General features: G+C 41.7%; 1 protein-coding gene across 3 annotated transcripts in view; it reads right to left on the reverse strand.

Moving 5' to 3' along the window:
* Positions 1-16,311, reverse strand: part of DOCK1 (dedicator of cytokinesis 1) — a 545,102-nt gene that overhangs the window by 67,594 nt on the left and 461,197 nt on the right. For all 3 annotated transcript variants that reach the window (XM_037903703.2, XM_043551994.1, XM_027819633.3), the window contains one exon: positions 4,695-4,784. In XM_037903703.2, the coding sequence (XP_037759631.1) occupies positions 4,695-4,784 (90 nt within the window). The remainder of the gene's footprint in view (positions 1-4,694; positions 4,785-16,311) is intronic.

Genomic DNA, 16,311 nt, shown 5'->3' on the forward strand with positions numbered 1-16,311 from the left:
ATCTGCAGAAGCACAGGTATTTATTATTTGTATTACAGTATCATCAGGGCTGAGACTAGGGCCCACTATTCTATACAAAAACACAGTGAAAGAAAGTCCTTGTTTACATTTGAAAGAAAACAAAGAAAAGGGAAACAGCAGCACAGAGAGGTGAAATGACTTGCCCAAGGTCAAGGCCAGTCACACAGTAGGTCAATGGCATTGCTGGGAATACGACTCCTGAATGCCAGTCTACTGCTTTACCTGCTAGACCATTCTACTCCCTACATATAGTAAAAGTATGTGGTGTGGAGTACAAGGCAGCTTTGCAGAACTTTTATAGGGGAGCACGTCCTGCCTTAGCCCAATTGGTGATGTTGCCTTTCTGGAGTGGATTTCATCCCCTATTGGATTGCTTCTGAGCTTTATGAGCACCCAAGTGGATCACATTCGATCCACTTACATACAAATTCTTATGGACTTTATGCCCTTTCTTTCAACAAACTCTCACAAACTCACAATGTTGTGTGTGGCTTATGCAGGACTTCATGCCCCTTTTAACATCTAGAGGTACTGCCACACCTCTCAGTTTTGATCGAGAGAAAAGGACACAGGGAAAGAAGTACAATCTCCCAGTTCTGACAGAAATCAGCTAAGTGCTCATGGAGGAAAATCCTTACGAAAAGCCAAGTAGGGAGGTGTGTTATGCCACAGCTGCCACTAGAAAAAAGTGACTTAAGATAATTTCTTTGAGATTCTGTACTAGGAAAGAAAAAGTGAAACTGGATTTTAAGAGGACTTTATTACTGTCAGACTCCCTCCTATTGGAGCATTAACCTCTCTTATAGTGTTGAGCAAAGGACAGGCTCCTGATAAAGGAGACAGGGATCCCAGGCAGGAAGAATTTTTTTTCCTGTGGTAAACTGAAGTGATCTATGCTGGGGAGCTCCTAGTTGTTTAAGGGAAGACTAAATGACTGGATGAAGGGAGCTCATTCCCTTTCTGTTTAGTAAGACGACTTACCTTGCTTGTGAGATACGCCATTCTTAGGGCAATGAAGTTTTCTCTGCCCAGAAGAGTAGTAGGATCGACTCAGAGAGAAACCTAGGATTTCCGGTTGATGTCTCACTGTGATGGGGTGTCCACCCCACACAAGCCCTGAATAGGTTAATATGGGTCAGAAGGGGCCAATTAACTTTACATGCTGTACCTGGAGGGAAAACAGGGCTTGATAAGGCCTAATTGCAGATGAAGCTCAGCTGGGGGAGGAGCTAGGATAGGTGTAAAAGGCCAGGAACTGAGAGCAGGAAGAGGTTGATGAGTATTGCTGAGAGTTAAGCAAACAAAATTATATGGATTGCCACAGGCTTCTTCATGCTATCAGGGTCAAAAATGGATAAAGGAGATATGTAAAAAAGAAAAATTGAGGAAACTAAAATTTTTAGATGTGGGAAATCAAATTACAGCTGAACAGTTACTACCTCATTGGTGAACTTGGAATTGTATGAAAAAAACTAAGGGAAGAGGAGAAAAAAACACATTAAGACAAATGAAATTTCTGAATTTATTTATGAAAAGTGGGTCCAGTTTTGCCAAGTCTACATAGACAGATCAAAAGCTAACAGTACAGGTTGAATGGAAACAGCCTTCTGTGTTCCTAGTCTTGAAATCCAGAAATCGAAGCGGCTATTGAATTATGTGACTGTTCTGATGGCTGAACTAATGCGGACAGTGTTGGTACGAACCTGCATAAAAGATGTGTGACTGGCTGCAGCTGTAATTTTATCTGATTCCTTGTATGGCATTATGACAATCAAAACAGAGACTTCAGAAAGCAGAAATTACATAATAAGTGAAATAACATTCCTAACTACAGATATAATGCAAGCAGGTATCTGCCTGACAATAGCATGGAATCTGGCACATATCTGAATACCTGGAAATGAGATGACAAAGAAGCAAATCAAGCTCTAAAAAGTGAGGAGGTGGGTATTAAGATACCCTTAAGTAGAAAAGAATTTAAAAGTGTGGTCACAAAACAGCTTACAAAGAAATGGCAAGAACTATGGACTAAGGTAACAAAAGGACAAAGGTTTTACAATGTATGTTCACAAATCAAAGAAAATACTATACTCCACAATTATGATAAAGTAAAGTAGTCTTTTTTAGAATGTTATTTAGGGCTCTTATTGTGCCCTAAATGATAAGTTAAACTTATTAAAAAGACATAAAGATGCGCTGGGTAATGTGCTAAATCAAAGAAACTGTTTATCATGTTTTATGGCATTGTGGGCAATATTCTATGGAAAGAAAGTTTCATCTGCTTAAAAATCAAAGATTTTTCCCTAAAGGCCAGTAAAAACGTCAGGGAAATGGAATAGAGCAAAAAAAACAGTCTTGTTATGTTTCCTTAAGGATACTAGATTGAGTCAAATAATTGTTTTATAAGAACCCAAAACATGGCTAAAAATGAATGAAGAACGTGGCAGTCATAGCCCTGTCTGCTCAGGCTGCTGAGCCAAAAAACAAAGACAAAAGAAAAGACTGAAAAGAGGAGGTCTGCAGTCACTCCCTAGGGGGAAAGGGAGTTGGCTAGGTACAAGGAGAAGATCCAAGTGGAAAGTAAGTCCTGGGATCTTGCCTTGGACTAGGGAATTTGAGAAGAGGCCAAGAGTGGTGAAGTAGCCACAGAGAGTGTAGGAAGCTCCAGTGGTAAACCCAGAGATAGGGCAGAAGGTAGAGAGGTGGGATAAGGAAGGAGTCCAGGGAAACAGCAATAGGGACTGAGACTGAGCAGACCTAGGTTGCTGGTCATAGGGTCTCTGCTCTGGAATCCAGAGTAGCTGGTGCATCCAGGTTCCCCTAATAGCCAGAGGGGAAGTGGCACAGGATCTGGATAATTGGAACAGGCGGCCACTTGAAAACAGTCTTCCAGTGAGAGAGGACTGTATAGTGATCTGATCCAAGGGTCAAGTCGTAAAGATGAGAGGGACCACAGAGCAAGCACCAACAGAATGGGGTGCCAGACAGGGCGAGAGCTAATTCTCAGACCTAGCCACAAGGAGGGACTCCTGCAGTGAGTGGAACCCCTTCACATTCACATAGACAACTGCTGCTCAACTGTCAGACTGGACTAGAACTGGTTTGCTGCTAGAACCTGTTCCACATATCATAAATGTAAGTAGCAGTAGAAGTGTCCTTCATATAGCTCTTGAGTCTAGAACTTTTCAATAGAGCTTTATCACTTGATATGATGGTGGAGCCATCCTACCATCTCCACATGCATCTTCTAACCAGATAGACTCACAAGTGTAGTTAGAACAGTTAAATGGACATCAGACATACAAGTTCTCTTAACCAGTATTGAGTTGTGGGATCACCATATGAGAGAAAATCATCTGTGGAATGGTTAAAAAAAGTTATATGTGCAAGGGACTACATATCACTTGGACCATGCTTGATTCTTTGCTGGATATGATGCACAGAAGGAACAACTGATGGATCTCAACTCAGAAGCAGGCCAAGGATATAATCTCAAGGCAAGCAACAAAGCCAAGAAACTTCATTCCCCAGGAAGAGAATGTAACATCTGGAGAGATGATTTTACATTGATCAGTCTCCTTATGGATACGAACTATTCCTGAGGTCTATACATAAATGGATTCCCTGACGGATGAGATTCCAAGAAGGAATCCCCGAGTTTTTGTTGGGATTCACAATGAGATCAAGAATTCAGAGCATGGCTACAGTCTGGAACACTTAATTGTATCTCCTGCAGTTATTGCCACAGACCAGCCAGTTTTCAGGAGAGGAAATTATTTTGATCCTCTGTTTCTGTAATTACAAAGATTTTTTTAAAAATGGGATTGAAGAATGGGGGAGAAGCTGAATTGGAAAGTGCATATTCAGGATTCAGGTTTCCTGAAGCAGAATTTAGGTACTGTTGGTGCTAAGGAGAAATCAACATATACCTCTAGAACAATAGTGATTCACAACTTTTTGTAATGGATCAGTGTCTGCCTTCTCTTCCCCAGTATCTTTTCAAGTCATGCCTTAGTGTGTCCAGTAATAATTAAAATGCCTGGCATTACTTAGTCAATTTTGAAAGTAAAAAAACACTTTAAGTGACTTTCTGAAGGCTAAATAGTAGGTCAGTGACAGAGATGAAAAAAATTCAATTTCCTGGTTTCCAGTCCCATATTCTGTTCAGTACACCTCATTACTACTAACAAGCTCCAAGTGTCACAGTTATTGGTAAAGTTATTATACAGATGCCCTTTGAAATAACTATCTTTACATACAGTTTATAATTTTTAAAATAATTTTATCAAAGTCTGAGTTCTCTCTGTCTTTAATTGCTCCAGGAATGATAAGGAATTTTCATGTACACATCTTGCTAAGATACATCCATCTATTTTTTTAAAAACCCCAAATTTCCTTCTGCCCACAAGCAAACTGTAATCAGAATATCTTCGTTCCAACATAAAAAAAACAAACATTTTCCACTTAAGTCACTTCCAAAGATGGTCATTTAATTAATCTGCCAGCCTACATCTGCCCCAAGCGGCGAAGTAAATCATTCTTCCCCTACTGGGCTAGTATAAACAAGGTAAGAGGCATTTTCAATATTATTTAAAAAACTTAAAAAGTGAAATTCCACAGAAACTGGTTGATAATGTCGATGTTAATTTAAACTGAATGGAAAAGAAACCTACCAGCAGTTCACTGAGTTGTTCATAATCAAACATTTCATTTTCATACTGTTCTGCCAGTTCTTTGCCCAAGGCAATGGCCTCTTCCCACATCTGTTTAAAAAAAAATGCAACTGAATTATATACCTTAGTCAAATAATGAAACTGGATTAAAATAAATTTAAACAAAACATAGCAAAATACATTCTGATATGCCTGAAAAGCACTATGCATAAAATGTGACAAAATAAATATTTGTGGCAGCTTCTTTCATGAGCCCAACTTTTTATTTACTGAAGATTAAATAAAAATAAACACTCTTCCTACCAGCCAGGCCAGGTACCCAATGTGCGACCAACCCTTACAGTTTACTTGGAAATCCTAAAACTCAGGGTTTCTGATAGATTCTGGTAACTGTTTATAATCTACAAATCCATATTAGATAAAGCAGGCTACACTTGAGAGATACTTCTTTTGCTTTGTGAAAACATCCATTATATTTCTAGTCTCTTTTTTGTCTCCTTCAAGCATGAGATTCAAGAGCCACATGAATTGACACAAAATAATTTAGCAATAACTAGCAATATCCTTCATCTACTCAAAATACAGAGAATCTTAAAGAGGAATAGCAAGAATGTTTTTAAATGTGTATTTTTCATTTTTACTAACGTACATGTAAAGAATCATGTTTAAATTTCCATACCAAGAACTCCAAGAATCAAGCCTTACTATCTGTCTTTATGCCTGAAACTTGGCTGGCATCTCACTTAATAAAATATGAGCATCAGAATGAGTTAGATGCCAATTTGTTCTAGATTACCCTTTATCTTAAATTTTAAATCAAAGTTACACCTCTCGCCGAGACACCTAATTTCCTTCTCGACACAGTGCCACTCCCCTCCTTGCCATGCTGAAAGACACATGGCTCCTGCTTCAAACAGCAAGCGAAGGGGTAAGCAGTTGCTTCCCCGTCACTCCCCAAAGACATCTGCCTTGCAAGGAAAGAATGTGAGATGCGGCAACACAAGCTTCCTGAGCTGGCTGCTCAGAAGGCGTAAGAAGAAAGAGCACTCCTGGGGATATCCGCATGCAGTGAAACCGATTCACAGACCTCTCCTACATGGACACCTGCTCACCTCGAGACTCAACTCTAATAGTGCTAACTGAATCTTGCCACCCCTTCCCCCTTCTCGCAGAACCTTTCTGAGGGAGAGATCTGCCTCTTTTCTTCCCCACATGAGAGCAGCAGTGGAAAGGGCTGAGGGACAGGAGAAAAGCTGGTGAAATGTATTCATCCAACAAGCTTCATCTAGAGGAGAAGCAGGTGGTTCTGAGGGGAAGTGGGAGGTTTCAGTGGGCTATGGATTTCATGGAACAAAGCCAACGGGCAAGTCTAACTGAACAGTTTTGCAAAACACATTCAAAAGTGAGCCAAGCCACCCAAAAGTCATGAGATTGGCTTAAAAGTGATGAGATTTTAAAAAATAATAAATGTTAAGTACATTTTGTTTGCCTTCTGGTTTGCCAGGGTACACTTCGGTCACATTTTCAAGCTTTTCTCCACAATCATAAGCGCTCAAAATTATTATTATTATTTTTTTTTCCCAGATAAAAGCTGAGGTACTCAGGTAATCACGGTATCCCGGGACCTGGGGCTTTAAGAACAGCACCAAAATGTCACAGGACTTACAATAAAATCATGAGAATTGGCAAAACTGAGTTTTTCTACATATTATCCCAGAGGCTTTTTAGGCCAAAACGAGAGACCCATGACCTAGTGATATGAGCACCAGGCTGGGAGTCAGTGGGCTCAGGCAGCCCATACAATTCTATCAGACAAAATTATTTGACAAACACTCTCTGCATGCATGTGTCCATCCAAATCCATTCCTTCTCTTCCCACAAATCAAATCTATTCCTTCTCACCTCCTGGCATCCATCCATCAATCCTTCCGTCTCTCTCCTTAGCTTCCATTCTTGGTCTTCTCCCCTCACCACAAAAAACAATTCCTTTGCTCCCTACCCACCTCCCCCCAAAAACAAACCCACCCTATCTTCTCTCTACCATGCGCCTTTATTTATGTGGGGCATGGCAATTTGGAGTAGGCAGGCGGGCTGCATGATAAACAAGACTGCTTCCAAGCTGGTATGGTGGTGAACCAGGTAGCTGGAAGGCAAATGGATGCCTCCTAGGTCTCATCCTTGTACAAAGCCCTGGAGTAAGTACCTCTCACCCCCTGTTTGTCATCCACCCAACCACATTTCAGAACCCTGAAGAGAAGCCTGCGCAGCTTAGTGGCTGCTGGAGCTTGGAACAGAGGGCAGCAATCAACAGCCCATAGCCTGGAAGAAGAGCCACTCTAGCAGCTGGGGCAGGGATGGCCAACCTGAGCCTGAGAAGGACCCAGAATTTACCAATGTACATTGCCAAAGAGCCACAGTAATACGTCAGCAGCCCCCCATCAACCTCCCCCCTCCAGCACTTCCCCCTCCCTCCCATGCCCCCCCACCTGCCGTGATCAGCTGTTTTGCATGCACAGGAGGCTCTGAGGAGTAGGGAGGAGGACAGAGTGCACAGCACATTTGGGGGAAAGGGCGGAGTGGGGGCAGGGCCTGGGGCAGAGCAGGGGGTTGAGCAGTGAGCACTCCCCAGCACACTGGAAAGTTGGCACCTGTAGCTCCAGCCCCAGAGTCAGCACCTATGCAAGGAGCTGCATATTAACCTCTGATGAGCCACATGTTGGCCACCCCTGAGCTGGGGGGAGGGGAGAGGGAGGAAAGGAAAGAGGGAGCCAGAAGCTGGAGAGAGAAGTTGCTGTCTGTTGTGGGGGAAGGGAAATAGTATGTCTACACTCCAAAGGGAAGCCATTGCTGACTGCAGGTAAGTAGGTTGGGGACTAGTTGCAGGTGGAAAGGATACAGTGAGCCTGGAGTCTCAGAGAGAAGCTGCTGTCAGATTTGCAGAGGTGGAATGGATGAAAGAATAACCCAGAATACTCAAAAACTGCCACTGGATGCGGGGGGGGGGGGGGGGCAGCGGGGATCTGAAGCCTTGAAAAGCAGTTGCTGCTGCTGGTTTGTGCGGGTTAGGGAACAAGGGGTCTAGAGCCCCAAAGACAGGCTCTGGACAGCTAGAAAGCAGCAGGGCCTGTGTTGTGCTGGAATGTCCTGGAACGTCATTCTGGCACTTTTTTGGAGAGTTGAAATGATGTTCTGGCACTGTTTTGGGGAGCCAAAAGGCTGTTCCAGTACTTCTGGTTCTATCACTTATAAGTGAGTTCCAGCATTTCTTTTTTCAGGACTCTAGCACTATTATGTAAAACAGAGACTGTCACCAATCTAATGTCTGCTACCAGCTGCCTAGTCTGGGATTAATGGGAGCCAGAAATTCATGAGGTCTAAAATTTGGTACATTCAGTTCTCTTTGTAATTTTAAAAGAAATCACTTAACCCCTTTGCCAAAGTTTCTGTCTCTGCAAAATGGGGATCACAACATATTCACCTACTGCACAGGGATGGAATGAATATTGGTTAATGTTTTTAAAGTGCTTTGAAGATGGAAAGTGCAATATAAATCCATGCTGTGCCCACACCTCGAATATTGTATCCAGTTCCAGTCACTCCATCTCAAAGAGGATACAGTGGAACTGGAAAAGGTTCAGACAAGGGTAAAAAAAGTGATCAAGGGAATAGAATGGCTTCCATATGAGGAGAGACTAAAAGATTAGGGCTGTTCAGTTTAGAAAAGAGACAACTAAGGGCAGTGATGAGCTGCCAAAATCTTAACAACCGGTTCCCTCCTCACCCCACGAGGGGGTCGTAGCCCCCCCCCCCCCCGGATCCCTGCCCCATCCATCCCCCTCCCCTGACTGCCCTCGGAACTTGGCAGGAGGGTCTCGTGGGCCACCATAGTGGGTGCCCACTCCGCCCCGCCCCCAAGAGCCAGAGGGACCTGCCGGGGGGCAAGGTGGGGAGTCCCGGCTGTGCTTACCTGGGGTGGCTCCCAGGAAGCATCCGGCAGGTCCCTCTGGCTCCGAGGGGTGGGGTAGCGAAGCTGGGGGGGGAGCAGGGAGAGCGGCTGCTCCCCCCACTGATCACATCAAAAGTGGCGCCTTAGGCGCTGACTCTGTGAGTGCTCTGGGGCTGGAGCACCCATGGGGAGAATTGGGTGGGAGCAGAGCCCTCACCGGCAGCTCCGCGCCCGGCCCCAGCTCACCTCTGCTCCACCTCCGCCAGTGAACACTCCGCCCCGCTCTGCTTTTCCAGCCCCCACTCCCGCTTCCTGTGAATCAGCCGTTCATGCGGGAAGCCTGGGAGGGCTGAGAAGCAAGCGGTGGCTTCATGCTCAGGCCCAGGGAGGCAGAGGTGGGCTGGGGCAGGGAGCAGTTCCCCTATGCCCCCCCCCCCCCAGGTTACCTGCTACAGCACAGGCGGCCCTCCTCGCGCCCCCCCCCGCTACCCTCTGCTCTGCCTCCTTGGGCCTGAGCGCGAAGCCGCTGCTTGCTTCTCAGCCCCCCCCCCACAGCTTCCCGTGTGAACAGCTGATTCATGGGAAGCCGAGGGGCGGAGAAGCAGAGCGAGGCGGAGCGTAACTCAGGGGCAGAGGCAGAGCGGCGGTGAGCTAGGGATGGGGACAGGGAGGGGAGCTGCCCGTGGGTGCTCTGCACCCACCCAATTTTCCCCGTGGGTGCTCCAGCCCTAGAGCACCCACGGACTTGGTGTCGAAGGTACCACTTTTGGCCGGTTGTTAAATTTAGAAGCCTTTTTAGAACCGGTTACCCCTCGTGGGACAACCGGTTCTAAAAGGGCTTCTAAAGTTAACAACCGGTTCCAGCGAACCAGTGCGAACCGGCTCCAGCTCACCACTGACTAAGGGGAATATGACAGAGCTCTACAGAATCATAAATGGTGTAGAAAAAGTGAATAGAGAAGCGTTATTGGCACATCACATAATACAAAAACCAAGGGTCACCCAATGAAATTAATAGGTATCAGATTTAATACAAACAAGAGGAAATACTTTTTCACACAATGCACAATTAACCCGTGGAACTCATTGCCATGGGCTGTTGTGATGGCCAAAAGTATAACTGGGTTAAAAAAAACTGGACAAGTTCATGGGGGATAGGTCCATCAATGACTAGGACACAACCCCACGCTTGGGGTGGCTCAAAACCTCTGACTACCAGAAGCCAGGAGTGGAAGACGGGATGGTTCACTCCATAACTGGCCTGTTCTGTACACTACCCCGGAAGCTCTGGTATGTGCCATTGTTGGAGTCAGGATATTGAGCAAGATGGACCATGGTCTGACTCATGAGCAGCTCTTATGTTCAATGGAATTATTAATTCTGTTTTGAAAACAAGGCATCTAGGCCTGATGAAAATTATATGACAATTGCTACAGTAGGAAACAGATTTTTTGCAAATGTAAGGCTTTATTTTCCAGTACAAACTACATATATGAAACAAAAGGTTTAATCTAGAATGGTGAAAGAAAAATGTTCTAACTTTAAATGAAGGAACAATTAGAAAAAATTGTTGAGGAACAATTAGAAAAAAATCTAATATAGTCTTGCACTTTTTATGTTTTAGACTAAGTTTCTTCTGGCTCATAGCAACAATATCCTGCAAATGTACATAAACCAAAACTATTATTTATTGTCGTGTGGTAAGTCAGCAAGTGTAGAATTCTTTTTAAGGCAATGAAACTTTCTTAACGTTTAATGCTTCTTTACAGCTTCAGTCATCCTTATCTTTTGCACAATTCTGTTTCAAAGAAAATACTCTTACCTTAATTTTCATCCCACAGTTTTCTGTTTGGTTGCTCTAGACTTAACTAGTCAGCCTCCAAAAATGGAGTATCACTAGCTTCTGCTTTTGTGAAAATATTTTAGTGACAGATCTAAAGTGACAGATGATCTGTATCAAATAGTTTTCAAAAAGCTTCAGGTTTAAAATAAATGTAATTCTAAATAATTTTGGAATCACACCAACACTGTAAAGAAGCACATTCAGTCTTTTTATTGGACTCTGCCTCAGTACAACAATTCTAGCAGCACATTCCCAATCTACCTTCAGTAACTACAAGTGTTGCTTCAGTATAAATGCATGGTGTCATTTAATATAAACTAATTTGGCCAGATCCTCAGCTAGTGTAAATTGGCACAGCTCCTTTGACTGTGGTGCTACTTCTGTCAGTTCCTGGGATAAAACTCTCTAGGACTGGAAACAAGTCATTCTCAGCAGAGGATCTTTGCCTGGAGAATTTGCTCTTTCTCTGGCAGCTCACTAGAGCTAGAGTCTGGTGGCCTTTTGGGCACAGAGATAGGCCTATTTAATTAACCAGGCTTTTGGAAAAATAATTACATAGCAATTATGAAGTGATCACTGACAGATGGATGTCCCTATTAAGACCAGACAGTAGCAGTATATTTGATGTTATAGAATACTCTTAATTATAAATGCTTGATCTTAAGGGTTTGATGAACCTAGATGCGACTATGATGGGCAACTTATACAAAATAAATACAAATATGAAAAATCTCAGTTGGGGCCCGCAGAAGCAACTTTAATCCAAATCATATTAATAATACACTTTGATTAATAAATTATTTTTTCCAGCATGGAGAGCTTACACATGAATCCCAAAATTCAATATGATATAGACTATAACAGAGACTCTCCTTTATATCTGCAGTCAAACAACCTCAGCCTTCTTCCATTCTGCTGAAGAAACAATTCACATAACTAAAATTGTACCTGAATGGGGGGTGGGGGGGGGGTATCTCAGACACAACCTCATTTTCTGATTTGAAATGCTAAAACTACCTTTAATAGCATGCTTAGTTTTCTTGTTAAAACTGCAACTGTGAGACAAAATTCTTTTAACTTCCTTCCTGTGTCTTCACTGGTATCGTTCTGTGGAAGTAATTTGACCAAAAGAAAAGGACTTACTGCTGGTCATTGGGACCTTCCTACAACTTCCACGATACCCCTACATGCTCAACTTTGACCCGATGAGGAAATTCAATTGTCATATGGTGAGGGAGTAAGAAGAGGTTTTTATCACATGAATCAATGTGTGTGTTGCTGAGTGCCCTTAATTCCAGTGGTTTTAGATATCCACCTTCAAGTAAAGTGTGCACCTCTCACTGCAACCTCTCAAAAAAATTCCCTTGTGTATACTACACCTAATGTATATTGGGTGAGGGCAGTATGGTTGTGGCAAAGGATTCTGTTAACTGAAATCTATAAATATTCTTGAAGGTCAGTAATGCCCAATCTGCTGCCTCACAGACTTCTTGCTTTGGAACTTTTCCCAGCTTTGCCTAGGACATGGCAAGTCTTTTAGAGAAATGAACTGTAATGGGAAAGGGAGCTAGTATATAGTACTTGTTTGATGAATGATTCCTTAATGCAGGAAACAATTGATCTGGATAGCGTACAAGTGAGAATGGGTTCTGATTTTATAGGGAAAATGCCTCTCTTCTGCTGAAAGAATGAGAAAAAAAGTGTCCTCCTGAATTCAGTTGTGTGGGATACACAGGACTCTGACTGCATCCTTTTATGGGAAAGCCTTTGAGAATCTGGAAGGATATTCTTTTTATCGAATATCCTATAATTAAATTAATTTTAAAGTTCATGTGAAATAGTCACAGCCTGAAAAGAGCTATGGGTCTAGTTTCATATGCTTTAAAAAGGTTTCATCTGCTCATGCTGAATCAATCTTTGTAAAATTGCAATTTAGCAAATTATGTAAAGGACATTTTATTATATTATTGTAAAGAAACATTTAACGCATGCTACTTCAATAGAGTACACAGGAATCTGCTCTATTCAGTGATTAGAGATTATCTGCAGCTCCTTTTACTCAACAGAAAGTTAATATGGCTCTCTTATGAATGATTATCTTGAACACTACATATCTCTGTCTACCCAAACTATCTTTGTGCAGTTTTGGATTGCTGACTGCCCTTCTGATGTCTCCTCCCAGATTTTCCTTCAACTATGACAACCTCAAAAGGGTGAAAACTGAACTTCTCAACTTTCCTGCAAAAGCTTTCTGCTCTCTTTTTCTTCTCCATAACCTTAGACTATTCAAGGTTCTCTATAAATACTGTTGTTTCCTCCTCTTCATCACCTCTAAAATCCTTCTGTCTTGCAATTTCCTCCTGTCTGGCCTCCATGCATCTCATTTCATTCCATCCCCTCAGTTTAATCAAAAAGCCACTCCTAAAATTAATCTCCTCCTCCAGCTGCTTTGACCATTTAAATCTCCTGTTTGAATTTGTTCAATGGTTTCTCTTACCTTTTGCATCATGTTTAATTCTTTGTAACACGTCATAACCCCTCCCCAATGTATATAGTTCCTCTCACTTCTTCTTGCTGTCCTCCCCACATGCCTTTGTCAACACAAACCTGCTTCCTGAGCACCCTTGAAACAGGGTGGCAGAATTCTCCTGTTGCCCACCCTGGGAGCAGTTGTTGGAACCTGGCAAGGACCTGAAGATTATTTACTGCTGACTGAAGCAGATGTAGCTCATTAGATACTACACTATATGTAAGTAATAGCCTTTTGGCAGAGGAATATAGGGGCCTGGGACAGACAGGTAGTAAGGGAAGTAATCTAGTCTTGAAGAAATGAAAAATAATGGAGATGAGGCAGTGAAAGGTGGATGTATCGATCTAGTCATCGTTCACAGTAACCACATCTTTCCCTATTGCTTATGGTATGAAGAATATAAAATGTTTAGTGGGACGGACAGTAGTTGTATCCCTCATTTTCTTGAATATACTGTCATAGGCTAAAATTCATACAAGGCCTAGGCACCACTTAATTCCTATTTAAAGCCTTAAGTGCGACTTAAGCAGTGTACAAGCCTTGCACTGGCCCTCTGCACAGGTATACATTTCATAGAGAAAGGCTATCAAGTGAGATGCAACAGACATTTGAGCTTTTCGCCATCACAAGATATTTAGTGTAAAATAGCACTTATGCTTTAATTATTGTGCATCCAGCAAAAGCGTGACTTTTAAATCAATCAGCAATGGGAATTTATTTATTTATTTATTGCTCACTTCTGAGGCCAACATTTTTAATTTAATACTTGGGAAAAATATTTATTGGTTTGTGTTAGGATATAGATATTCAGGCCTGTCTGCAAAGGCCTGTACTTTAAGAATTTAGGGGTATTCTTATCACTTGGCTAGTTCTAGAGATATAAAAGAAAGAATCAAAATCACTGTCTGCTGGTGTAAGGGCCTTCTCTTACTGTGACAGTTTGAGGCCCTGTTCATAGGCTAAGGCCTTTGGCTAAGCAGCAGAGGCAGCCATAAGCTAGGAAGCGAACAGTCACATCTTCACATTCCAAACTAGTCACATTGAAATAAGGTGCTATTGGGCTGTCAGGCACTATCAGGACAGGATTGTATTCCTATCACCTCCAGAGAAAGGGAAGTGCCTAGAAAATGTAAAAGGAAACTTAGTTTGATAGCATCCTGTCTGGCAAGAACTCACTTATCAATAGCTGGGATGTGAAATCCTCACTTCTGTATTGTTTTGTCATTATAGTTCCCACTTTGCTATTGTTTGTCTGTATAATCTCTGTCTGGTTCTGTGATTGTTTCTGTCTGCTGTATAATTAATTTTGCTGGGTGTAATCTAATTATTGTGGTGGGATATAATTGGTTAGCTAATCATGTTACAATATGTTAGGATTGGTTAGTTAAATTTCAGTAGAATGATTGGTTAAGGCATAGCTAAGAATATTACTATATAAATTAGGGGCAAACAGGAAGTAAGTTGGGATTCGAAAATAAGGAAAAAGGAACTTGTATTTAAGCTTGCTGGAAGTTCACTCCAATAAACATTGAATTGTTTGCACCTTCGGACTTTGGGTATTGTTGCTCTCTGTTCATGCGAGAAGGACCAGGGAAGTGGGAGAGTGAAGGAATAAGCTCTCTAACAGTTTGTATACCATAGTGTCCAGCTCTAACCTTAAAACATGTTAAAGAAGTTGTACATTTTACTAAAAAGGAATAGGAACCCGGTATTCCACAGCTTCTGTTGACAACAGCTGGAGAGACCACATAAATTGGGTTATACAATATATATTATTTTTACTAGTGCCTCTAGCCTGTTTCTTGGCCTCAGTGGTTCTTTAACATTGACTAACATCAACTTCTCCACACGGACGACATTTTTCTTTTATTACCGCCATTCTATTTTCTACTCTCATCACGCTACACAGCAGCCTACATTCCCAGGAAAGTCCTTGGATTAAGGGCTTTATGGAAAATTACAAGATCTTAAGCCGAACATCGTAATTCCAGACAATTTGGGGCAGTTTCAGTGGATCGGTTAGACTGACATGATAAAACTGAACACAAGGCCATTTAGGGGGAAAACCAAAAGATGATAGCAAAAAATACGAAACAGGCGAAGGGTAATTATCTAGGAGAGGAAGAAAATGATATGAAGGCTACTAGGAAACCTGGAGGAAATTGCATTTTATTTTGGAAAGGACAGAGATTAGAAGAGTAATGGGAAGGTTAAGAAAAAACAGCTTAGAAAGAAGAGACAGGGAGCAAAATACTATAATTATTTTGGAAAAATGGTAAGCATGCTAAAGAATAAAGGAGAACATCAACCAGTCAGAAAAAAGAAAATGTTTGCAAGATAGAAGGTCAAATACAAGAAAAAGGCAAATGTATTGGGGAATTTAAAAACTACATTCCGAAATGTTAATATCTCTGAATTTTTCTGGACTTGGATCCTAACTCTGAAGGTCTAAAAGCAGTACATTCTCTACTGCGGGGTAGCTTTGGCTTTGGAATTTGCCTTACCCATTAGTCCAAGATTGCATGAGTTTATTAACCTCATGGCACACTGATATTGTTCAACTATCCAAAAATAAGTGAAAGGGGCAAAATACAGGCTGTTCATCAGTTCTTAAAGAAGCGGACTTTTACTTCCCTCTCTCTCGGCTGAACTATACAACAGATAGTACAATATGTTCAAATTATGTGGGGTTATTCAATCCAACAGTGTTTTCTCAAGCTTTAGATGCCTGCCTGTGTAATGCTGCACAGGATGAACGTTTGTAAACAGCAGGTATTTTTGCCTGCTGTTCATAAACAGCTCATTAGTTCTAAAAGTAGCAGAAATGGGCAAGTACAACTTTAAAGTAGCTTGGCTGTTTCACATGCAGCTGAGGAGAAAGGACATTATTGATTTAATTTAAAATTAAAATCCAGTGGCCTGATTTTCAGAAGTACGGCTCCCATTGAGTCTAGAGGAATTGCAGGTGTTCAGTTACTGAGGAAATTAGGCCACTGAAAACAAAAAAGTGTAATTTATTTAGGAACAAGGGTGAAACTATAACATGCAATAAAAAAAAAAAACCATTCAACCTGCTGCCCCAAAAAATTTATACTGCAAAGAAAATTAAAATATATTTTTGGTCATGCTTTGTAGTAAGGTTTAATTTATTAATGGTTGATAGAGGGTTAATAATATTTAATAGAGGTTACACGTATGTTACATACATGACTAACATACATTATTGATGGTTATAAGCACACCTGGAGGCTTATATAACAATCTAGAAGATTAATCTTTTATTAGAATATATATTATC

The sequence above is a fragment of the Chelonia mydas genome, chromosome 7 (genome assembly GCF_015237465.2).
Source record: "Chelonia mydas isolate rCheMyd1 chromosome 7, rCheMyd1.pri.v2, whole genome shotgun sequence".
Taxonomy (NCBI): Eukaryota; Metazoa; Chordata; order Testudines; family Cheloniidae; genus Chelonia; species Chelonia mydas.